Source organism: Cetorhinus maximus, unplaced genomic scaffold, assembly GCF_964194155.1.
Source record: "Cetorhinus maximus unplaced genomic scaffold, sCetMax3.hap1.1 HAP1_SCAFFOLD_681, whole genome shotgun sequence".
NCBI classification, from domain to species: Eukaryota; Metazoa; Chordata; class Chondrichthyes; order Lamniformes; family Cetorhinidae; genus Cetorhinus; species Cetorhinus maximus.
This window is the reverse complement of record NW_027596623.1, coordinates 26,902-51,727: the sequence shown is the minus strand read 5'-3', so window position 1 is coordinate 51,727 and position 24,826 is coordinate 26,902. Positions and strand designations below refer to the sequence as shown.

General features: G+C 44.3%; 2 protein-coding genes across 2 annotated transcripts in view; one reads left to right on the top strand and one right to left on the bottom strand.

Moving 5' to 3' along the window:
- LOC144674515 (uncharacterized) overlaps positions 1-17,509 on the bottom strand; it is a 49,987-nt gene extending 32,478 nt beyond the window's left edge. Inside the window, 2 exon segments of the mRNA XM_078535824.1 lie at positions 1,103-1,285; positions 16,352-17,509. Of these exon segments, the coding sequence (XP_078391950.1) occupies positions 1,103-1,285; positions 16,352-17,022 (854 nt within the window). The 5' untranslated portion in view covers positions 17,023-17,509.
- LOC144674512 (uncharacterized) overlaps positions 1-24,826 on the top strand; it is a 48,413-nt gene that overhangs the window by 12,794 nt on the left and 10,793 nt on the right. Inside the window, 2 exon segments of the mRNA XM_078535821.1 lie at positions 4,734-5,481; positions 20,450-21,119. Coding sequence (XP_078391947.1) covers positions 4,734-5,481; positions 20,450-21,119 — 1,418 coding nt within the window.

The following is a 24,826-nucleotide window of genomic DNA, read 5'->3' as shown; positions in this document are numbered from 1 at the left end:
TGTTGAATTTTTCCAGGTAATTCTGTTTTTCTTTTGGATTTCCAGCATCCGCAGTAGTTTTTTGTTTTTAAAAAATCCAGGATCTGGTTCCAGTCCACATGTTCACCAAATCTAATCATTTCTTCCTTCGGCCATATCTTATTTGTGTAGCACATTTTGTTCAAATCCATCCATTAGTTTTTTAGACATATTGTTACAGACAGACAAACAAACAGGGTTGAAAACAAACTCTGTAACTCCAAAGCTGAAAGAATAAATGTTCTTATTAAGAGTGTCCATCTCATTGAAGAGGCTTCAGGCAAATCCACATCCGGCAACCTGCTCTGAAAACTGTTGACATTTTGACAGCTGTGACAAATTCCACCCCAGCAGCAGAAACAATCCACAGCATTGTAAAACAATCACCATTCGAAATAAAACAAATCACAAAAATCGAAAAGAAAAAGTCAATTCTACCGATCTGCCAATGTGAGCGGATCCTTGAAATAAATTCCAGGATCCCGATCTTCACCAAAAATAAATCAGTTCTTCTGTGGTTCATACCCTGTCAGTGTACCAGGTTCCGGTAAAATCTGCCATTAGTTTGTGAGATAAATTGCTTACAGACAAACAGAATAACAGGGATGAGAACATTACCTCCACCCATCTTCAGTGGCAGAGGTACTGTCAGTACATTGAGCCCCGATGTCTATTCTCAGCCAGCATTATACAGGGGGAAAGGAGTGGATTCTCAGACCAGAAAGATGATCCCACAATGTACTCAGTGGCCTCTGAAGGGAAGCAGCCTCAGTCCACAAGAAGTTCTTGCACCAGCCCCCACCACCCCCTCAGTCAGCTGGCTTGTGCTGGCTCCTGCTGGATGATCCCACATGGAATGAACATGGTTCTGTGCTGGATATAATTAACAGCAGCAATGACAGAAGAATCTAACCCATGCAGTCATTTATGAATTCGTCGGTGTCTCAGAAGGTTAGATATCCGAGTGAATGCCTTCCCACACAGGGAGCAAATGAACGGTCTCTCCCCAGTGTAAACTCGCTGATGTGTCAGCAGGGTGGATGAATCTCTGAATCCCTTCCCACACTCATAATAGGTGAATGGCCTCTCCCCAGTGTGCACTCGCTGGTGTTTCTGCAGGGTGGAAGAATCACTGAATCCCTTCCCACATTCAGCGCAGGTGAATGGCCTCTCCCCAGTGTGAACTTGCTGGTGTGTCAGCAGCACAGATGAATGACTGAATCCCTTCCCACACTCACAGCAGGTGAACGGTCTCTCCCCATTGTGACTGCGTCGATGAATCTCCAGTTTAGATGGGCATCTGAAATCTTTCCCACATTCCCCGCATTTCCACGGTTTCTCCATGGTGCCGGTGTCCTTGTGTCTCTCCAGGTTGGACAATCAGTTGAAGCCTCGCCCTCACACAGAACACATGTACAGTCCCTCCCCACTGTGAATGACGTGATGTTTTTTTCAGGCTGTTTAAACGGGTTGAACTGGTTAAAATCTGTGCATTAGAACACCCTCACTCAGGTATTTGTGTGTCTCGGTGCTTTTCCAGTCACACTGATGTTTAAAACCTTTTGAAGCAGACATAACAGGCAAACATTTTACCCTCTAGGTTCAAAGGCTGATGATATTCAGGTCCTGATAAATCGAGTGACTGTCAGATCTTGAGGAAACATTTGGTTTGAGATTTCTGTCTACAAACCCTCTCCTTCCTAATATCCTGTAAAAGGAGTTTACAAAAATCATCACTGTCAGTACAGGATAGAAATTCAGAACAGACAATTCTAGTTTCTATGGAACGTTCATTCTTCTTTCATCCAAAAGTCATCCCAGACACCTCCTCCCCATTCTTACTTTGCCGCACATAACTTTGAACCTCCCAATTGTCCTGAAGGAGCGATTCATGCTGATCGACAGACCATGGTCAGTGCTGCATGTCCTGGAACCAGAGACCGAAAATGTTTATGGAGGCTGCTGGTATGTACATATAAGTGGACTAAAAATGTGTGACATATAGCACTGTATTTCTTAATGAGGGATACAGTAGGAAGGGGTGTGACGTCCACAATGGAATTCTGCCTGAATCAGCCAATAGGAATCACTCTGCTCCGCGGTGACGTCCTCGGGTTCCAGTCTGCAGGCCAGGCGCGCGGACACGGGAGCCCCACCCCCACCCATTGTTCCCCGACTCCTCGAGCCAAGGTTTCCAGGTAACCGGCTGACGGCTCCAGCCAGAACGAGACGCCGCTCGGCGAACTCCTCCTCCCCCACACTGTCTACGGCGGCTGGCTGGTCCGAAAAGAGATCGAGCGCGACCGATGGCGGCAACTGCACTGCGCCTGCTCCGGACAGCGAAGGTCAGGTCAGCACCTCTTTCTGCGCCTGCGTGCTGGACTGTCAGCTGAGGGAGTGGAGGAGGGGAGTTTATAATCTGTGCTCCTTTATTTTCTTCCACGTCATGTAGTTTGACTTTAAACAGCACCGGATTTGTTCTTAGCTTCACAAACGAGGGTAGGTCAGGTGGGCAGAGCAGTGGCAAATGGAATTCAACCCGGAAAAGTGTGAGTTAATGCACTTGGGGAGGGCTAACAAGGCGAGGATGACACTGTGAATGGCAGGACCATGGAAAGTACTGAAGATCAGAGTGACCTTGGTGCGCATATCCACAGATCCCTGAGGGTAGCAGGGCAGGTAGATAAGGTGGTTAAGAAGGCATATGGGATACTTGCCTTTATTAGCCGAGGCATCGAATACAAGAGCAGGGAGGTTATGCTGGAACCGTATAAAACGCTGGTTAGGCTACAGCGAGAGTACTGTGTGCAGTTCTGGTCACCACATTATAGGAAGGATGTGATTGCACTGGAGAGGGTGCAGAGGGAGATTTACCAGGATGCTGCCTAGGCTGGAGGGTCTGAGCTGTGAGGAGAGATTGGATAGGCTGGGGTTGTTTTCCTTGGAGCAGCGAAGGTTGAGAGGGGGCCTGAAAGAGGTGCATAAGATTATGAGGGGCATAGATAGGGTGGATTTGAAGATACTTTTTCCATCAGCAGAGGGGTCAATAAGGCAAGAGGTAGAAGGCTAAGAACAGAGTTGAGAAATTTTTTCACCCAGAGTCTAGTGAGGGTCTGGAACTCACTGCCTGAAAGGGTGGTTGAGTCAGAAACTCTGGTAACATTTAAGAGGTATTTAGATATTCACTTGCATTGCCATGGCCTCCAGGGCTATGGACCAAGTGCTGGAAAATGCGATTAGTGTAGCCAGATCTTTGTTGACCGGCGCGGACATGATGGGCTGAATGGCCTTCTTCTGTGCTGTAGACGTCTATGAGTCTATAAACACAGTAAAACTTCCTCCTCTGTCCAACATCTGTGGGTAAAACACTTTCTTTCTTCCCCCTGGGAAATACAGAGATATGTGGGACTCTGTAACTGGAATTAGTGCCATAAATGCTGAGGAGTGAAATGCTTTGATTTTGTTGAACCTGTTTGAATTATATGAGCTATTTTAAGTCAAATTTATCCTGTCTATTCAAATACTATTTGCCTTTTAGTTTGAGAATTACGGTAAATTTTTTTAAAAAGTGAAGCCTTGTCCTTCGGTTTATTCTGTTGGGGTTGTCTGGGAAATTGCTTATTTTAAGGGGATTGTAACGAGAGCAATATGTCAGTGTTGTTATATGATACATAGTAGATATATTGTTTATAGTTCTGTAATTTATTATTATTTCTAGTTTTGTAAAATAGTACGATAGCTACATTATTTATTTCCAGCCATAGAGTCCTTATGGCACAGCGGGATTCCAGTCGGCAGCTCGAGTCCATGCTGAATCTCTGTAGGGCAATCCAGTCTGTCCCATTCCCCCTCTATATCCTGTTCCCTTGCAAGTTTATTTCCTTCAAGTGTTCATCCAGTTTCATTTGGAAATCGTTAATCATCACTGTTTCCATCACCCTCATAGGCAGCGAGTCCCAGGTCATGACCACTCGCTGTCTAAATAAAGTTCTTCCTCACATCCCACCATATCTTACCTAAGTAATACAGAACTTTATATCTCACAAATTTTTTGACCAATATACACAAATACATATATAGGCTAGCAGCCTGCATGAAGATTTTCAGGTCTCTTGTGTACAGGACAGGAAGTGGTGAGCGTCAATCTGCTGATCAGCCTGGAATGACACCTTCATGAGAACTAGATGGATGTATATTATTTACAGAGGAGTGAGAATGGAGAGAGATTGTTGGGGTCAGATATTTACAGGTTTTGGGGAATGAGAGAGGAAAGAATGTTCCACAGAAACTAGATTTTTCTTTTCTGAATTTCTACCCTGTACTGAAAGTGATGACTTTTGTAAACTCCATTTACAGAATATTAGAAGGGGAGGATTTGGAGACAGATACCAAACAAAGCGTCAAGGCCTGACAGAGTCACTCGATTGATTGGGACGTGAATACCATCAGCCTTTAAATCTAGATGGAGAAACATTTGTCTAGTCTGTCTCCTTCAAAAGATTTTGAACATCAGTGCAACTAGAAAGGTACCAAGACACACACACACACTTGAGTGAGAGTGTTCCAGTGAACTGACTGTGGAAAGAGCTTTAACCAGTCACACATCCTGAAAAAACATTGCATCATTCACAGTGGGGAGAACCGTACAGATGTTCTTTTTGTGGGCAAGGCTTCAACTGATCATTGAATCTAGAGAGTCACAAGGACACCCTCACCATGGGGAAACCATGGAAATGTGGTGTCTGTGGGAAGGCATTCCAGTTCCCATCTGGGCTGGAAACTCATCGACGCGTTCACACAGGGGAGAGGCCTTTCACCTGCTCTGAGTGTGGGAAGGGGTTCAGTCAGTCATCCCATCCGCAGACACACCAGAGAGTTCATGCTGGGGAGAGACCATTCACCTGCTCTGACTGTGGGAAGGGATTCAGTCAGTCATCCAATCTGGTGACACACCAGAGAGTTCACGCTGGGGAGAGGTCATTCACCTGCTCTGATTGTGGGAAAGGATTCATTGATTCATCCGCCCTGCTGTTACACCAGCGAGTTCACACTGGGGAGAGGCCATTCACCTGCTCCGAGTGTGGGAAGGGATATATTGATTCATCCACCCTGCTCGTACACCAGCGAGTTCACACTGGGGAGAGGCCGTTCACCTGCTCTGAGTGTGGCAAGGGATTCAATCAGTTATCCAGCCTTAAGACACACCTGTGCCTTCACACCAGTGAGAGACCATTCACATGCTCCGTATGTGGGAAGAGATTCACTCATTCATTCAGCCTGCTGACACATCAACGCATTCACAATGGGGAGAGGCCATTCACCTGCTCTGAGTGTGGGAAAAAATTCACTACTTCATCCAACCTGCAGAGACACCGGCGTGTTCACACTGGGGAGAGGCCATTCATTTGCTCTGAGTGTGGGAAGGGATTCAGTGATTCATCTCACCTGCTGAGACACCAGTGAGTTCACAAGTGATTACAGGGGTTGGATTCTGCTGTTATTGCTGCTGTTAATCACATCCAGGACTGAACCATGTTCACTCTGACGGTTGGTGAAGTGGGAGGGTCAGAGGTTTCTTTCTGCTGGACAGGCCTCACAGCTTTGCTTCCAGTGGGCTGATGCTCTTTCAGCCTGTGAGTGCACGTTTCCACCGAAATGATCCACAAAAGCTGGTGAAGTATATTTATTTTATCCTGGGTAGTAAATAGTGTTTTGCCCACCACTACAGGTATATCTAAAATAAATACATTTGTCTCTGTTCCATTGAGTCTACAGCACAGGGACCAGGCCAGTCAGCTCAATCGGTCTATGTCAGTATTTATGTTCCAGATGAGCCTCCACTCCCCCCATCAGCATATCCTTCTATTCCTTTCTCCCTAATGTGTGTATCTAGCTTCCTCTTAAATATATTCATGCTATTCACCTCAACCACTCGCTGTGGTCGCAAGCTTCACATTCTCACCACTTGCTGGGTAGAGAGGTTTCTCATGAAATGCCTATTGGATTATTGAGCCTCTTTATAATCTTAAAGACTTCCATCAGGTCACCCTTCAGTCTTCTCTTTTCTAGAGGAAGGCAGCCCAGCCTTTCCTGAGGGTTAAACGCTCTCAGTTCTGGTCTGATCCTTCTGAATATTTTTGCCACCTTCTCCGGTGTGTCTGTCTCCTTTCTCTAAATGGAGATCACAAATATTGACTGTCCTCCCAGTGTCGTCTAACCATGGTTCCAAACCAGTGGAAGATAACCTTCCTGCTTCTCAATTCTATCCATAGAACCATAGAAAAGTTACGGTGCAGAAAGAGGCCATTCATCCCATCGTGTCTGCACCAGCCAAAAAAGAGAAATAAGAAACTAGCCGCTCATTTTAACCCAAACTTTCTAGCACCTGGTCCGTAGCCTTGCAGGTTACAGCACTTCAGATGCAGGTCCAGGTAGCTTTTAAGTGAGTTGAGTGTTTCAGCCTCAACCACAAACTTAGGCAGTGAATTACAAACTACAATTTTATACATCATTACATCCCTGCTTTTGTATTCAATATTTCGCCCAATAAATGAAAGCATTCCATATGCTTTCTTGACCATATTGTCCACCTGTCTTGCCACCTTCAAGGCACTGTGGACATGCACTCCAGGGTCTCTCACTTCCTCAATCCCTCTCAATAGCTTCCCGATTATTGAACATTCCCTTGTTTTTTTTGCCCTCCCCAAATGCATTACTTCACGCTTTTCAGGATTGAATTCCATTTGCCACTTTTCCACCCATTCAACCAAACCATTGATATAATTCTGGAGTCGACAGCTATCCTCTTCAACTATCAACTACATGGCCAATTTTTGTGTCATCTACAAATTTCCCAATCATGCCTCCCACATTTAAGTCTAAATCATTAATATTTACAGCAAGGGCCCCAATACTGAGCCCTGTGGAACATCACTGGAAACCGTTTTCCATTCGCAAAAACATTCATTGACCATTACCTTTAGTTTCCTGTTGCTGAACCAATTTTGGACCCAACCTGTCACTTTCCTGACAAGTCTGCTATGTGGGACCTTGTCAAATCCCTTACTGAAATCCTTGTAGACAACATCCACTGCACTATCCTCATAAATCTTCCTTGTTACTTCCTCAAAAAATTCTATTAAGTTAGTAACACAGGATCTTCCCCTAACAAAACCAGGCTGACTATCCCTGATCTATCCGTGTCTTTGCAAATGATAGTTTATTCTGCTCCTCAGAATTGTTTTCAATAATTTTCCCATCACTGAAGTCATACTGACTTGCCTATAATTTTCTGGCCTATCCCTCGCATCCTTTTCAACTAATGGTACAACGTTCACAGACCTCCAATCCTCTGGGACTTCACTGGTATCTAGTGAGGATTGGAAAATGGTACTCAGAGCATCTGTTATTTCTTCCCTGGCTTCTTTCAACAGATTGGGATACAGTCCATCTGCCCTAGTGATTTATCCACCTTCAAGGATGTCAGTCCCTCCATTACGTCCTCTCTCACTATGCTTATTGCATCCAATATTTCACTCTTCCCCTTTAACTACAATGTCTGCATCATCCCTCTCCTTAGTGAAGACAGAGACAAAATACTCATTGAGAACCCTGCCCACATCTTCTACATCAACTCACAAGTTACCATGTACATCTCTGATAAGCCCTACCTTTTCCTTAGTTATTCTCTTGCTCTTAATGTACTGGTAAAACATCTTGGGATTTTCTTTGATTTTACCTGTCGACATTTTTTCTTATCCTCTCTCTGCTTTCCTAATTTCCATTTTTACTTCACTCCTGTACTTTTTATACTCCCCTAGGCTTTCTACAGTATTAACTCTTTTGTGACTGTCAGAAGCTTTCTTTTTCTGCTTTATCTTGGCCTGTATGCTTCTGGATAATCAGGGGGCTCTATATTTGGCAGTACCACCCTTTTTCTTTGTGGAGACATGTCTACACTGTGCCCATAGAATCTCACCTTTGAATGGCTCCCACTGATTTGACACAGTTCTTCCTTCTGCTAGCTGTATCCTGTCCACTCTCACCAGCTCACCTCTGAGCTTTGTAAAATTTGTCTTCACCCAATTTAGTACTTTTACTCCTGTTCTATCTTTGTCCTTTTCCATAATGATCCCAAGTCTAACTGTATCCCTCTAAAAATGAACCCTATAAATGGGCCCCACAATTTAGGAAAGATGTGATGTTCTCGGAGAGGGTGCCGAGGAGATTTTCGAGAACGGCACCAAGGATGAGGGACTTCAATTAGCTGGAGAGACTGGAGCAGCTGAAATTGTTCTCTTCAGATCATAGAGTCATTTAGGCATAGAAGGAGGCCATTCAGCCCATTGAGTCCATGCCAGCTCTCTGTTGAGCAAACCAACCAGTCCCATTGCGCTGTTCTACCCAGTAGCCCTGCAGGTTTATTTCCCTCGAGTGTTCATCCAATTTCCTTTTGAAATCATTCATCATCTCCACTTCCAACACCCTCGTAGGCAGTGAGTTCCAGATCATTACCACTTGCTGTGTAAAAATGTTCTTCCTCACATCTCCTGCCCAAAACCTTAAATGTGTGTCCCTTTGTCCCTGTACTTCAGCTAATGGGAACAGCTTTTCTTTCTCCACCTTATCTAAACCTGTCATATTCCTGCACACCTCTATCAAATCTTCCCTCAAACTCCCTTGCTCCAAGAAGAACAACCCAGGCCTGACATCTAAAATAAAGAACAAACAAAATATGTTAATAGCTGAAATCAAATGGGATTTTTTGTTTTCTGTTTCATTAAATAAAAATATTATGAAAATACTGTACTGGACAGTAAAGGAATTGGGATAACTCAAGGGTGCAATTCAATGGAATATATCAATCAGGTGCCCATATACATTGCCATGAATTCAGAGAAGTGTAGAGACAAAATAAGTGAGATATTTGTATCCTTTGCCTGTGAACATTTTTAAAAAGAGAAAACCGCATTTGAAAGCCTGGCCACTCCCTGAAATATCAGGACTATACTGGGGAGATTATAGAAGATCTCAAGACTGTTACCCACTTTGATCTTTTCATGAGGTCACCTGAAAGTCGATAATATGTGTCATGATTTTGGGATAGCAGTGTGAGTGTGCAGCTGTGACTTGTTACGTGTGAGACAACTAACAGCGGGAAATGCATGGTGAACGTGCGCTGAAGAACGGGTCCCAACCATGCACAGCTACCTGACACCCAGAATGACATTAAATGATGAATGTGACCAGGGGAATGAGACAACATTTTGACATCATCAAGGAATTGACACATACTCCATAGTGAAACAGACTTTAAAACAACCAGGACAGAATTAAATACACTGGTCATGGTCAATAAGTGAGTAAAATTAAATTAAAAAGGGATAAGAACTTGGACTGAACAATTAGGGGCTTGGGAGAAATAATACTCAGTAAGAACTGGCCACAAGTTGGATAGGGATAAAGAGAGGGCTGGAGAATCTTGTACATCCATGCTTGACCTGTTGCTCGAAGCATATGTCCTTATGTACTTGTAACTTAGAACTCATGATGCTCCTTCAGGAGGAGAAAAGATCAGGTAGATGTTACCCCAGCGGAGGCCAGAACAGAACTGGAAAATGACAGAGTGAAATTGATTGAGGAGTCGGAGAGAGAGTTCTCTTCCCCTCAAGGTGTGGACTGTAAGAATGCTGGGGTACCCCTAATTTGGCATTTCTTGCTAATTAGCAAACGTTAAATTAAATTCTATGACTAGTTGTGCATTTATTTTTAATTCGATTGTTACATTTCTCCTGTTTCTACTCCTGTTGTGATTACGCTTTGGGTAAAGATGGTTGACAAGTGTCAGGATGGGAAATTGTGCTTTGGGTCTTCATTGACCGAATGTTTTATTGATCCAAAAGGTTTAAAAGGGGCCAAAGTTCAGCAATAAATGTAGCATAGCTGAGAACAGATGACTTGCTATATGCAGGGAGATAAACAGCTCCCAGAGGACAGTGTTAAGGCCACCATGTTTTCACTGGTTGGCCTGGGAATGCTGACTCCCTGTCCTGGGGATGGACCATGGGGAAGCCAATTGTTTGAGAGTTTGACATGGCTTGGACGGGTGTAGATGGTTCAATGACAGGTTTTGTAATCGGTCCATTCAAAGGATGGCTCGGCAATGATTGGGTTAAATCAATCTCCATAGACTTTGCGATGTAACAAAGTATAAGAAGGAATTCTCCAAGAACAGAGATTTTTAGAGACAAGAACAAAAATTGCTGGAAAAACTCAGCAGGTTTGACACCATCTGTGGCAAGGAAGACAGAGTTAACATTTTGAGTCTGTAATACTCTTTATCAGAACTAAAGAGAAATAGAAATGTGGTGAAATATAAGCTGTTTGAGGGGGCTTGGACAGGTGGAGCTGGATAGAGGGCCAGTGATAGGTGGAGGCAAAGGAGAGATTGCCAAAGATGTCATAAACAAAAGGTCAAAGGGGTGTTGACAGTGTTGACATTAGCTAAAGGATGTGCTAATGGTGACATTAAGGGTAGAAAGCAGGATGAGCAAGGTACAGATAGCCCTAGTGGGGATGGGGTGGGGGGAGACCATAAGACTTAGGGGCAGAAATTAGGCCATTCGGCCCATTGAGTCTGCTCCGCCATTCAATCATGGCTGATAAGTTTCTCAACCCCATTCTCCCGCCTTCTCCCCGTAATCTTTGGTCACCTTACCAATCAAGAACCTATCTATCTCGCTCTTAAATACACTCAATGACCTGGCCTCCACAGCCTTCTGTGGCAATGAATTCCATAGATTCACCACTCTCTGGCTAACGAAGTTTCTCCTCATCTCTGTTCTAAAAGGTCTTCCCTTTACTCTGAGGCTGTGCCCTCGGGTCCTAGTCTCTCCTACTAATGGAAACATCTTCCCCACGTCCACTCTATCCAGGCCTTTCAGTATTCTGTAAGTTTCAATCAGATCCCCCCTCATCCTTCTAAACTCCATCGAATATAGACCCAGAGCCCTCAAACGTCCCTCATATGTTAAGCCTTTCATTCCTGGGATAATTCTCGTGAACCTCCTCTGGACCCTCTCCAGGGCCAGCACATCCTTCCTGAGATACAGGGCCCAAAATTGCTCACAATATTCTAAATGTGGTCTGACCAGAGCCTTATAAAGCCTCAGCAGCACATCCCTGCTTTTATATTCTAGTCCTCTCGAAATAAATGCCAACGTTGCATTTGCCTTCCTAACTACCGCGTCAACCTGCAAGTTAACCTTAAGAGAATCCTGGTCTAGGACTCCCAAGTCCCTTTGCACTCCAGATTTCTGAATTCTCTCCCCATTTAGAAAATAGTCTATGCCTCTATTCTTCCTACCAAAGTGCGTGACCTCACACTTCCCCACGTTGTATACCATCTGCCACTTCTTTCCCCATTCTCCTAACCTGTCCAAATCTTTCTGCAGCCTCCCTGCCTCCTCAATACTACCTGTCCCTCCACCTATCTTTGTATCATCTGCAAACTTAGCCAGGATGCCCTCAGTTCCTTCATCTAGATCATTAATGTATAAAATGAAAAGTTGTGGTCCCAACACTGACGCCTGCGGAACTCCACTAGTCACCGGCTGCCATCCTGAGAAGGACCCCCTTATCCCCACTCTCTGCCTCCTGCCAGACAGCCAATCTTCTATCCATGCTAGTACCTTGCCTCTAACACCATGGGCTCTTATCTTACTGAGCAGCCTCCTGTGCGGCACCTTGTCAAAGGCCTTCCGGAAGTCCAAGTAGATAACATCCATTGGCTCTCCTTTGTCTAATCTACTCGTTACCTCCTTAAAGAATTCTAACTGATTTGTCAGGCATGACCTCCCCTTGATGAAACCATGCTGACTTTGCCCTAATTTACCATGCACTTCCAAATATTCTGAAATCACATCCTTAATTATGGACTCTAAAATCTTACCACTAGGAAACAGGCAATTCTAGATTTAGTGATGTGTAATGAGGCAGATTTGAAAGGGAGCTTAAGGTGAAGGAGCCCTTAGGAGGGGATCAAAATAGGCTAAAAGTTGGGGATAAAACAATGTTGTCACCATTGTCACTTTAATGTCACCATTAGCACATCCTTTAGCTAATATCACCACCGTCAACACCCCTTTGATCTTTTGTTTATGACATCTTTGGCAATCTCTCCTTTGCCTCCACCTATCACTGGCCCTCTATCCAGCTCTACCTGTCCCACCCCACCCTTAAACAGCTTATATTTCGCCACATTTCTATTTCTCTTTAGTTCTGATGAGGAGTCATACGGACTCGAAACGTTAACTCTGTCATCCTCTCCACAGATGCTGTCAGACCTGCTGAGTTTTTCCAGCAATTTTTGTTTTTGTTTCAGATATCCAGCATCCACAGTATCTTGCTTTTATCTTAGAGATTTTTAGAAGTTTTACATATTACATTGACTGGTGCCATGGCATCTGGGGCAGACCAGGGAGCATTTACGTGGAGATGGTACTTCTACCCAGAGTGTAATGGTAATGCTGCTGCACTTTGATACTACTGCTCAGACATGAGCAATTGTCAGGTTTCATTTATACTGAATAAAATCTAATCACATCGCCAATCAATGTTATCACTGTGAATCATTTCAGAGTTTGGGAAAGGGGGATAAAGAGTTAATTAACTCCCTGAACCCCATTTTCTAATATCGCTGTGTCGAAAATAAAATCACATTCCCCCTCTCTGGCTCCTTTGCCAATTACCTTGGAGGGACTCACTTGCTGTTAAAGAGCCTGCCAACCCCTCTCACCCACTTTCCCTAAAGTGCATGAAGCTAATCATGAAAGGTCCAGAAAAATCAAATATTTTTACTGATAAAACTTCATTAATGAAACAGAACATTTTTTTTTTAAACGTAAATTACTTGAAGATCAAGACAACCAGAGTAAAAGGATTTGCACAATATTCTGGACCCAAATGGTTTCTCTTTTGCTCCTATGTACGCTATTCCCGTGACTCCCTGCTTTGGACACAGGGCCACTGAACCCTGAGGGGTCCCATCACCATCAGCCCTGGTCACCCCCCCACTCCTTCCCCAATTGGCTGGAGGCCCATTTCCCAGTCAGCCAATCAGCATCTTCCTGTCTATTGGTCGACACCCGTGGCAGTTTCTTAACTGGGACGTAGGCCCCGTTATTCTCGGCTAAATTCAGCCCTCAGTTCCGTCGCCTGGCTGTCATTGACTTGAGTAATAGAGACAGAAAGAAAGGTCAAATGGGAATTGAAAACTTGTGCAAGTTGAAGCTTGAGGGAGTGCTGGACTGTTGGAGCTGCTCTCTTTTGGATGAGAAGCCAACCCAAGGGCCCCGTCTGCCCCTTTGGGTGGACTTGGACGTTCCCCTGGCCACAATTTCAGAGAAGAGCAGGGACTGCCGTGTTTCCTAAATTACAAGTGACTACACTTCAAAAACTACTTCATTGGCTGTAAAGCACTTTGGGATGTATTGCGGTTGTGAACGGCCCTTACAAATGCAAGTTTTTAAATTCAAGTTTTGTGTTACCTCATCTTATGATCTGTAACTTAATCGATTTCAGCCACCCCCAACTTGCCAATTAATGAATTCACTTTGGTTCAGACAAGAATTTCGACAATTAAGGCAAAGGCAGAATTCTCTGGATTGTAAGTTTAAAAAAAGGTTTATTAAAAGGGAAAGGTTTACTTCACAACTTTAAAATAATGACTTTACAACCTCATGTGGTGATCAGTCCATAAAAGTATAACCCTCTCTGGCTCCTTCTTTGACAGCAATTCTTATAGAATTCAGCCTCGGGAGTCTGGCTCCTTCTTTGACAGTAATTTTCTTGGAACTCAGCCTGGGGAATCTTCATACTTGTCTAGCAAGGAAGACCTTCAGAACCTCTACTTTTATGTCCAATGTGACAATTACCTCGTGTCAGAGTGGGGCTTGTTGTAACATGACAATTGGTTAATTTAATTGGATCCCAAATTACTGACACCACCTTCTCTCATTATCTTAGACAGGAATACAATAGAACTGTTTCATACGATCCCTTTATCTGATTCTATGTGATCCCTTATACAGTTCCAAATGTTGAGGCTAATCAGAATTTGAAGGTCTCTCTTGCCAGTACATTTATCTTCATTGCACATTCTTTTCATACACAGCAATTAAAGTTTTACATTTTTACAGCAAATAAAACTCTGTCTTTTACTATAACGACTGATTCAGAATTGATTTATTAATTGTACTTCAATTAAGGCTCACTACTTATTCAATCAGCAGTTACTGACTGGTAGCTAATTAATACAGTAATATTTAATTAATAGATTTGGTTGACACAAGAATGAGTGGTTCAAAAAGACAGTTTGCAGAAGACAATAGTTTCTTATTAATCTTGATTGGATTGAACAACGAGCCTTCTTGAACTGAACTTTGGTAAAATATGATGTCCTATAACTTATCAAAATTAGAAAATAGTTTTTGTTTAAAAAATTTGCATTGGGCATGCAGGTTCTGGAAACATTTATGTTGATACAGTTTTTATGATAAAAAAATAAAGATCCCGCCACATTAGAGTTTAAAATGGCTTCCTTAACCTTGTTACCTATAACAGTGAATACAGTGTGAAAGTGATTGATTTTTAAAACTAAATGTGGCTACCCAGGCCTACCTACAGTTTCATACATTACAACAGTGACTAGACTTCAAAAGTACTTCATTGGCTGTAAAACACTGTCGGAGGTCATGTGGTGGTGCAAGGTGCTAAGAAATGCAATTTTTTCCAATTGTCCACAAATTTGGATCTATTGCACTTCTGCATATCAAAATAATTAATATGGATCGGGTCTTAATTTTGTGCAATAAACTTGTCTTTGACAACATTTCAAACACTCTATGAAAATCCAAACATGCTACATCCTGAATTATTTGTGTTGAAATACAGCGAGTTTTTGTGATGTGGAACGCACTGCCTGAAAATGGTCCAGAGAGCAGATTGGACTCTATCTTTCAAAACAGAATTGGGCAGATTCTTGAAAGGAAAATAAAATTGCAGGGTTCTGGGATTAACTGGGTAGTTTCTCAAATATCTGACATGAACACGATGGGCCAAATGGCCTCCTTCTGTGCTCTGTGAGCCTTGTGTGCATTTAAAGTGAGTGGCAATGACCGAGAACCCACTTCCTATGAGTATGCTAGAAGCAGAGATGATGGCATGATTTCTAAAGGAAATTGGATGGGCACTTCAGGGAAATGGAGCGCGACAGGGATAGGACTGGGCAATGGGACTGACAGGTTTTCTCTACAGACAGCCAGCATGGACTCAAAGGGTCGAATGGCCCCATTGCCTACACTAATGACTCAATGATCTAATGAGAGAGATTTCAGCTGCTCCAGTCTCTCCAACTAACTGAAGTCCCTCATCCCTGGTGGCAATATCGTAAATCCTCGCTCCGGACTCCCGAAGAACTTCACAAATTTCCTTGAATGTGGGGCCCATGTGTAGGGCATTCTAGAGGGATAGAATGAAAAACACGGAGTTTATGTTCAACTAGTTCAGAACCATGGTTAGACTACACTGGGAGGATGGTCAACATTTGTGATCTCCATTTAGAGAAAGGAAATAAGGCACTGGAGGAGGGGAAACAAAGATTCACAAGAATAACACCTGAACTGAGAGTATTTAACCCTCAGGAAAGGCTGGGGCGCTATTCTCTAGAAAAGAGAAGACTGAAGCGTGACCTGATGGAAGTCTTTAAGGTTATAAAGGGGTTCAATAATTCAACCGGGATTTCATGAGAAACATCTTCATCCAACGAGTGGTGAGAATGTGGGACTCAGTACCACAGTGAGTGGTTGAGGTGAATAGTATGAATACTTTTAAGGTGAAGCTAGATACATACATTAGGGAGAAAGGAATAGAAGGATATGCTGATGAGAGGAGATGAAGAGGGTGAGTGGAGGCTCATGTGAAGCATAAATACTGACAAAGACCAACTGATCCGACTGGCCGGGCCCCTGTGCTGTAGACTAATGGAATAGCGACAAATGTATTTATTTTAAATCTACCTGTAGTGGCAGGAAATACACTATTTACTATTCAGGATAAAATAAATATACTTCAACAGCTTTTGTGGATCATTTCAGTGGAAATGTGCACTCCCAGGCTCAAAGAGCATCAGCCCACTGGAAGCAAAGTTGTGAGACCGGCCAGTCCAGTAGAAAGAAACCCTCCGACCCTCCCACTTCACCAACTGTCAGAATGAACATGGTTCAGTCCTGGATTAACAGCAGCAATAACAGCAGAATCCAACCCCTGAATTCACTTGTGAACTCGCTGGTGTCTCGGTAAGTGTGATGAATGAGTGAATCCCTTCCCACACACGGAGCAAGTGAACGGCCTTTCCCCAGTGTGAATTCGCTGGTGTGCCCGCAGGTTGGAGGACTGAATAAATTCCTTCCCACACTCAGGGCAGGCAAATGGTTTCTCCCTGGTGTGAACTCGCTGGTGTGCCCGCAAGTTGGAAGACTGAGTGAATCCCTTCCCACACTCAGAGCAGATGAACGGCCTCTCCCCGGTGTGAACGCGTTGGTGAGTCCAAAGGTTGGATGACGTTGTAAACCTCTTTGCACAGTAAGAGCAGCTGAACGGTCTCTCCTCAGTGTGAATGCGTTGGTGGACCCTCAGATCTGCCGCACTTTTGAAGCTACTCAAACAGTCAGAGCATTTAAAGGGTCTCTCATCGGTGTGAGTGATGTGGTGTGCCATCAGGCTGGATGACTGAGTGAATCGCTTCCCACACTCAGAGCAGGTGAACGGCCTCTCCCCAGTGTGAACTCGCTGGTGCTTCTGCAGGGTGGATGACTGAGTGAATCCTTTCCCACATTCAGAGCAGGTGAATGGCCTCTCCCCAGTGTGACTGCGTAGATGAATCTCCAGCTCTGATGGAGCTTTGCATCCCTTCCCACAGTCTCCACATTTCCATGGTTTCTCCATGGTGCGTCGCCGTGTGTCTCTCCAGATTCAACGATGAGTTGAAGTCTCGTCCCCACACAGATAATGTGACAGACAACAGTCTCTCACTGCTGTGAATGGTGCGATGTTTGTTCAGATTGTATAACTGGTTAAGTCTCTTTCCACAGTTAGTACACTGGAACACATTCAGTCAGGCGTGTGTGTCTCGGTGCTTTTCCAGTCACACTGATGTTTAAAACCTTTTGAAGCAGACAGAACAGACAAACATTTCTCCTTCCAGATTCAAAGGCCAGTGTTTTACACGTCCCAATTAATCAAGTGACTTTGTGAGGTTACGATGTGATGTTTTGGGATTTCTGTCTGCAAATCCTCTCCTAAAATAGTGTAAAAAGAATTTACAAAAGTCACCATTGTCAGTATAGGACAAAAATTCAGAACAGCCAATTCTAGTTGCTTTGGCTTATTCTTTCCTCTCTTGATATACAGGTGGAATGGGGCTCTACAGAGAGTCAGCATGGACTCATGTTGCTGAATGGACAACTTCTGTGCCTTATTGACTGGAAATAAATACAGTACTATATAGGAAAACTAGAAATAATAAATGTACTTTATTAAAGAACCATAAAAATCTAGCATTTACTGTCTTAACACTAGACAAACACAATCTATATTCAAAAATCGAGTCATAGAGTTTTACAGCACGGAAAGAGGCCCTTCAGCCCATCGTGTCTGTGCCAGTCATCAAGCCTCTATCTACTCTAATCCTATTTTCCAGCACTTGGCCCATAGCCTTGTGTGCTATGGCATTTCAAGCGTTCATCTAAATACTTCTTACATGTTGTGATGGTTCCTGCCTCTACCACCCTCTCAGGCAGTGAGTTCCAAAAACCCCCCACCCTCTGGGTGAAAAAATCTTTCCCCAAATCCCTTCCAAACCTCCTGCTCCTTACCTTAAATCTATGTCCCCTGGTTACTGACCCCTCCACTAAGGGGAAAGGTTACTTCCTATCTACACTATCTGTGCCCCTCAAAATTTTGCACACCTCAATCAGGTCCCCCCTCAGCCTTCTCTGCTCTAAGGAAAACAACCCCAGCCTACCTACCCCTTTTTGATCCCTTTTTTTTACTGTCATTTTTATTTCTTAATTTTTATTTATCTTTTTCCAACTTATTTTCATTATTATTATTTTTAAAATTTATTTCAATTTTTATTCATTGTTTTATCCCCAGCTTTTAGCCTTTTCAATCTTTTTTCCCACCACCATCCCCTCCCCCTACCCCATCCCACCCCACCCCACCCCACCCCACCCCCACCCCCACTAGGGCCATATGTCACTTTCAAGAGTGCTTACCCTGGTCCTGCCAATATCACATTCTGCTTTCCACTCTTCATGTCTCCATTAGCACCTCCTTTAGCCAGTACCACCACTATTAACAGCCCTTTGACCTTTTGTTTATGACATCTTTCGCAATCTCTCCTTTGCCTCCACCTGTTACACCTCCTTTAAACAGTATATATTTCACAATATTTCTACTTCCCTTTAGCTCTGAAGAAGTCATATGGACTCAAAACATTAACTCTGTCTTTTTCTCCACAGATGCTGTCAGATCTGCTGAGTTTTTCCAGCACTTTTTGTTTTTGTTCCAGCCTATCTAGTCTCTCTTCATAGCTGAAATGATCCAGCCCAGGCAACACCCTGGAAAATTTCCTCTGCACCCTCTCCAGTGCAATCACATCCTTCCTACAGTGTGGTGACCAGAATTTCACACAGTACTCCAGATGTGGCCTAACACTTTTTACAACTCCATCATAACCTCTCTGCTCTTGTATTCAGTGCCTTGTCGAATAAAGGTAAGTATCCCATATGCCTTCTTAACCACGTTATCTACCTGTCCTGCTACCATCAAAGATTGATGGACATACACACCAAGGTCCCTCTGACCCTCTGTACTTCCAAGGGTCCTACCGCTCTCGTGTATTCCCTTGCCTTGTTAGTCCTCCCAAAATGCATCACCTCACTCTTTAATGTCCTACCTTACTAGCTTGTCATCTTAAATGTCAGCCATCTCCTGGGGAAATCACCCCTTTAATTGTTAACATTAGGAAAGAGAGCAACCTTTCAACCAGACAAATTAATGTGTCAGGTTGAGGGAACAAAGAATGGCAATGATTTTAAGAGAAAGAGACGTGAGCCAACCTTTCCAGAGTCTGCACCCTCCCTGGATTCACTTCTTCTCCCTTCAGTTCCTGCAAGTCCATAATTAAACCCCAGAATTAAAAAACAAATAGAAGTAAAAACATTGATTTCCTCACAGATGTTGCCCAGAGGAGCAAGTTTTGGTTTGAAGCTGATTGTCTCACCTTTCGCATTGTGACGTCCACAATGGAACGTTCACCGAATCAGCCAATAGGAATCACTCTGTTCCACGGTGACGTCCTCGGGTTCCAGTCTGCAGGCCAGGCGCGCGGACACGGGAGCCCCGCCCCCACCCGTTTTGCCCCCTCCCCCTGCACCTCCTCGAGACAAGGTTTCCAGGTAACCGGCTGTCGGCTCCGGCCAGAGGGAGAAGTCGCTCGGCGAACTCCCCATCCCCCCCTCTGTCTACGGCGGTTGGCTGGTTCAAAAAGAGATCGAGCGACTGCTGGCGGCAACTGCACTGCGCCTGCTCCGGACAGCAGCGCTTTCTGCGCCTGCGCTGCCAGCTGAGGGAGTGGGGGAGGGGAGTTTACAATATGTCTTCCCCCTCATTTTCTTCCAAGTCCTGTAGTTTGATTTTAAACAGCACAACATTTGTTTTAGCTTCACACACTCTAAAAATAGAGGCCGAGTTTCCTCAATTTCTCCTCATAGGAAAATCCCACCCCGCAGGCATTAGTCTGGTGAACTCTTGCTGAACTCCCCCTGTGACAAGTATATTCTCCCTTAGGTAAGGAGACCAAAACTGTACTAAACACTCCAGCTAATGGAGGGAGTGTGTGTGGGGGCAGCTACTTACAGCGCTTGGGGAGTAAGAAAGGAAATAATGTTCCAGAGAAATTAAGAACAGGTAATTCTAGTTTCTATCCTGGACTGAGAGTGCTGACTTTTATAAACTCCTTTGAGAGGATATTAGAAGAGGAGGATTTAGAGACGAAAATCGAACCAAACATCAAGTGAAGAATTGGCAGTCACTCAATTATTGTGCGACCTGAACATCAGCGGCCTTTGAATCTTGAAGGAGAAAACTTTGTCTGTTCTGTGCGCTTCAGAAGATTTTAAAATCAGTGTGACTGAGAAAGGACGAAGACACACACCCGAGTGAGAGTGTTCCAGTGCACTGACTGTGGTAAGAGCTTTAACCAGTTAAACAGCCTGTAAGAACATCACTATTTACAGCTGGGAGAGTCCGTACATGTGCTATATGTGGACGCCTCAGCTGATCAACGAACCTGAAGAGAGACTAGGAGGCCCACACTATGGAAAAACCATGGAAGTGTGGGGACTGTGGGAATGGATTCAGATCCCCATCTCAGCTGGAAATTCATCAACGCAGTCACACTGGAGAGAGACCATTCACCTGCTGTGAGTGTGGGAAGGGGTTCACTCATTCATCCCACCTGCTCAGACACCAGCGAATTCACACCAGGGAGAGGCCGTTCACCTGCTGTGAGTGTGGAAAGGCATTCACTACTTCATCTGACCTGCTGACACACCAGCGAATTCATACCGGGGAGAGGCCATTCACCTGTTCTGATTGTGGGAAGGGATTTAGTCGGTTATCTCACTTACAGGCACACCAGCGCGTTCACACTGGGGAGAAGCCGTTCACCTGCTCTGATTGTGGAAAGGGATTCTCTCACTCCTCCAACCTGCGGATACACCAGCGAGTTCACACTGGGGAGAGGCCGTTCAGCTGCTCCGAGTGTGGTAAGGCATTCATTGATTCATCAAGCCTGCGGATACACCTTCGAGTTCACACCAGGGAGAGGCCATTCACTTGCTCTGAGTGTGGGAAAGGATTCAGTCGGTCGTCCTTCCTGAAGGCACACCAGCGGATTCACACCGGGGAGTGGCCACCCACCTGCTCTGAGTGTGGGAAAGCATTCATTGATTCATCCAGCCTGCTGAGACACCAGCATCTTCACACTGGGGAGAGACTGTTCACCTGCTCTGAGTGTGGGAAGAAATTCAGTCGATCAACCTACCTTCAGAAACATCAGCGAGTTCACAAATGATAACAGGGGTTGGATTCTGCTGTTATTGCTGCCGTCAGTCACATCCCGGAGAGAACCATGTTCATTCTGACGATTGATGAAGTGGGAGGGCCTGAGTGTTTCTTTCTGCTGGACTGGCCGGTCTCATGACTTTGCTTCCAGTGGGCTGATGCTCTTTTAGCCTGGGAGTGCATGTTTCCACTGAACTGACTCACAAAAGCTGATGTAGAATGTCTATTTTATCCTGGATAGTAAATAGTGTTTTTTCTACCACTACAGATAGGTCTCAAGTAAATACATTTGTCTCTGTTCCATTGGGTCTACAGCACAGGGCTTGGCCAGCAGTTATTGCCCATCCCTAATTGCCCTTGTTCAGAGGACATTTAAGAGTCAACCACATTGCTGTGGGTCTGTAGTCACACGTAGGCCAGGTAAGGACAGCAGATTTCCTTTCCTAAGGGACATTAGTGAACCAGATGTTGTCATCATCAGACTTTTAATTCCAGATTTTTGTTTGATTTAATTTTCACCATCTGCTGTGTTGGGATTCAAACCCAGGTCCACAGACCCAAACCCTGGGTGTCTGGAATAGTGGTATTGTCCAGTGACAATACCACTATGCTCCACACGAGCCTCCACCCATCCTTATCTAAACCTGCAATAATCTTGTTCACCTCTATCAAAACTCCCCTCAGCCTCCTTTACTTCAAGAAGAACAATCCCAGCTTCTCCAACTTAAACTTGTAAAAATCCTTCATCCCTGGAACCGTTCTGGTAAATCTCCTCTACACCCTCTCAAGGACCCTCGCATCCTCTTAAAGTGTAGTGACCAGGACCGGACTCAGGACTCTCATAGTGGCCTCACCAGAGCTTTATAAACTATTGGCATAACTTCCCCACTTTTGTTCTCAATACCTCTGTTTCTGAAGCCCAAGATCCCATATACTCAAAACAGGAATATCAAACCTTTTTACTTGAACATTAAAAGCATTTGAACAACATTCTTAAAATGGCTAAAGAAGATTTTGACCAATGAAGGAACGAGCTGTTGCCACAAAAAGAAGCCTTTCTGAACTTGTTGTCTCAAAAAGAGAATACAAAATGTTTGAGTCTGGGAAATGAACTGAAAAATGAAAAAGTTCCACCTCCAACTGAACAAGAAGAAGACACTTTAAATGTGGAATTGACTGGGATATTCCTTTTGGATTTAAACAATGGAGAAACTACAGACATGGAAGAAAATAAAGCTCAAAGGGTGAACTCTGAACAAACGGATTTTCAAACTGAAATTGAAAATACACATATGAACAGCAATGAGGGCTCTCCTTTTGCAGAAGGAACTTTGGACTATAATTATTGTAAGAAGAAAACTTTCAGAAAACACTGCAAGCTGTAATATTTCACATCTTCAGTGGAATGTGATTCCTGGACATGGAATTCAGCAATGTGCTGTTATCAAGATAGACTTGTGAATTTGAAGTGGACATTGGAGGGATTATTATGTGTATTGCATGTTATAAGATAGTTAAACATAGGAAAACATAGGATTCAGGAACAGGAGTCAGCCACTTGGCCCCTCGAGCCTGCTCCGCCATTCGATAAGATATGGCTGTTGTTAAGATGTACAGCAGGTTGTAAGTTGTAATATTCTAAATAGGATATTACGAGGGTGAGACATTTTCAATTCTTCCTGAGGAAGGTGTTGTGAATATCTAGTTTCATAATTCATGTTTTAGAAATATAACTTTTAGTTTAGGAATTGGATTTTTTTTAAATGTACGATAATTGGAAAACCTGGGCTGAGAATCTGACAAAAACACCCTAAGGGAATTCACAATCACAAGGTGTGGCCCATGTTGATTTAAGAAGCCAAAGCTCAAAGGGTAAGAACTGTAAAACGGCAGGTGGGCTCTTTTAGCTGGAGACCTGGAGACATTGGGTCTGACAATTATTGTCCTGACAATTTCTGGTGATAGACTATCCATCAATATTCATTACAAGCCTACCGACTCCCACAGCTACCTCAACTAAAGCTCCTCACACCCCGCTTCCTGTAAGGACTCCATCCCATTCTCTCAGTTCCTTTCCCTCCGTCGCATCGGTTCTGATGATGCCACTTTCCAAAACAGTTCCTCTGACATGTCTTCCTTCTTCCTTAACTGAGGTTTTCCACCCATGGTGGTTGACAGGGCCCTCAACCGTGTCCGGCCCATCTCCCGTGCATCCGCCCTCACACCTTCCTCTCCCTCCCAGAACCATGATAGGGTCCCCCTTGTCCTCACTTATCACCCCACCAGCCTCTGCATTCAAAGGATCATCCTCTGCCATTTCCGCCAACTCCAGCATGATGCCACCACAAAACACATCTTCCCTTCACCCCCCCCCCCCCCCCCCCACCCCCCACCACACTGGCAGCTTTCTGCAGGGATTGTACCCTCCGGTTCCACTCCTCCATCATCTCCTACACCTCAGCCCCCTCCCACGGCACCTTCCCACGCAACCTTAGAAGGTGCAACACCTGCCCCTTTGCTTCCCCCCTCCTCACCGTCCAAGGGCCCAAACACTCCTTTCAAGTAAAGCAGTGTTTCACTTGCACTTCCCTAAATTTAGTCTGCTGCATTCGCTGCTCCCAAAGCACTCTCCTCTACATTGGAGAGACCAAATGCAGACTGGGTGACCGCTTTGCAGAACACCTTCAGTCTGTCCGCAAGCATGACCCAGACCTCCCTGTCGCTTGCCATTTCAACACACCACCCTGTTCTCATGCCCACATGTCTGTCCTTGGCATGCTGCAATGTTCCAGTGAAGCTCAATGCAAACTGGAGGAACAGCACCTCATCTTCCGACTAGGCACTTTACAGTCTTCTGGACTTAATATTGAGTTCAACAATTTCAGATCATGAACTCTCTCCTCCATCCCCACCCACTTTCTGATCCCCCCTTTTCCAATAATTTATAATTTTTTTACAAATATATTTTTCTTTTCCCACCTATTTTTAAATTTATTTCGATCTATTGTTTTATCTCCACCTTTTAGCCCATTTCGACCCCTTCCCCCCACCCCACCCCCACTAGGGCCATCTGCTGCTAGCTTGTCCTGCTTTCTACCCTTAATATCTGCATTAGCACATTCCTTAGATAATATCACCACCGTCAATGCCCCTTTGTCTATGACATCTTTGGCAGTCTCTTCTTGGCGTCCACCTATCACTGCCCCCCTATCGAGCTCTACCTGTCCCACCCCCCTCTACCAGCTTATATTTCACCTCATTTCTATATTTCTTAGTTTGACGAAGGGTCATACAGACTCGAAATGTCAACTGTATCCCTCTCCGCAGATGCCGTCAGACCTGCTGAGCTTTTCCAGGTATTTTTGTTTTTGTTCTAGATTTCCAGCATCCGCAGTATTTTGCTTTTATCTTAATTATTATCCTGTCTTTGTTAGAGAGGTGAATTCTTTATGCAGACCTCAGGGAAAAAAGCTTTGGTTTTGAAGCTAAAAGTTAATTAATTTAAATATCAATTGGACATCCCAACTGGTCTCTGTTACCATGGGGATAAGTGATTCAGGGTGGAGCCTTGGTTGGAATTCTGCGTGTTTCTCACAGAAAGCAAGCAGTCTGCAGTTCG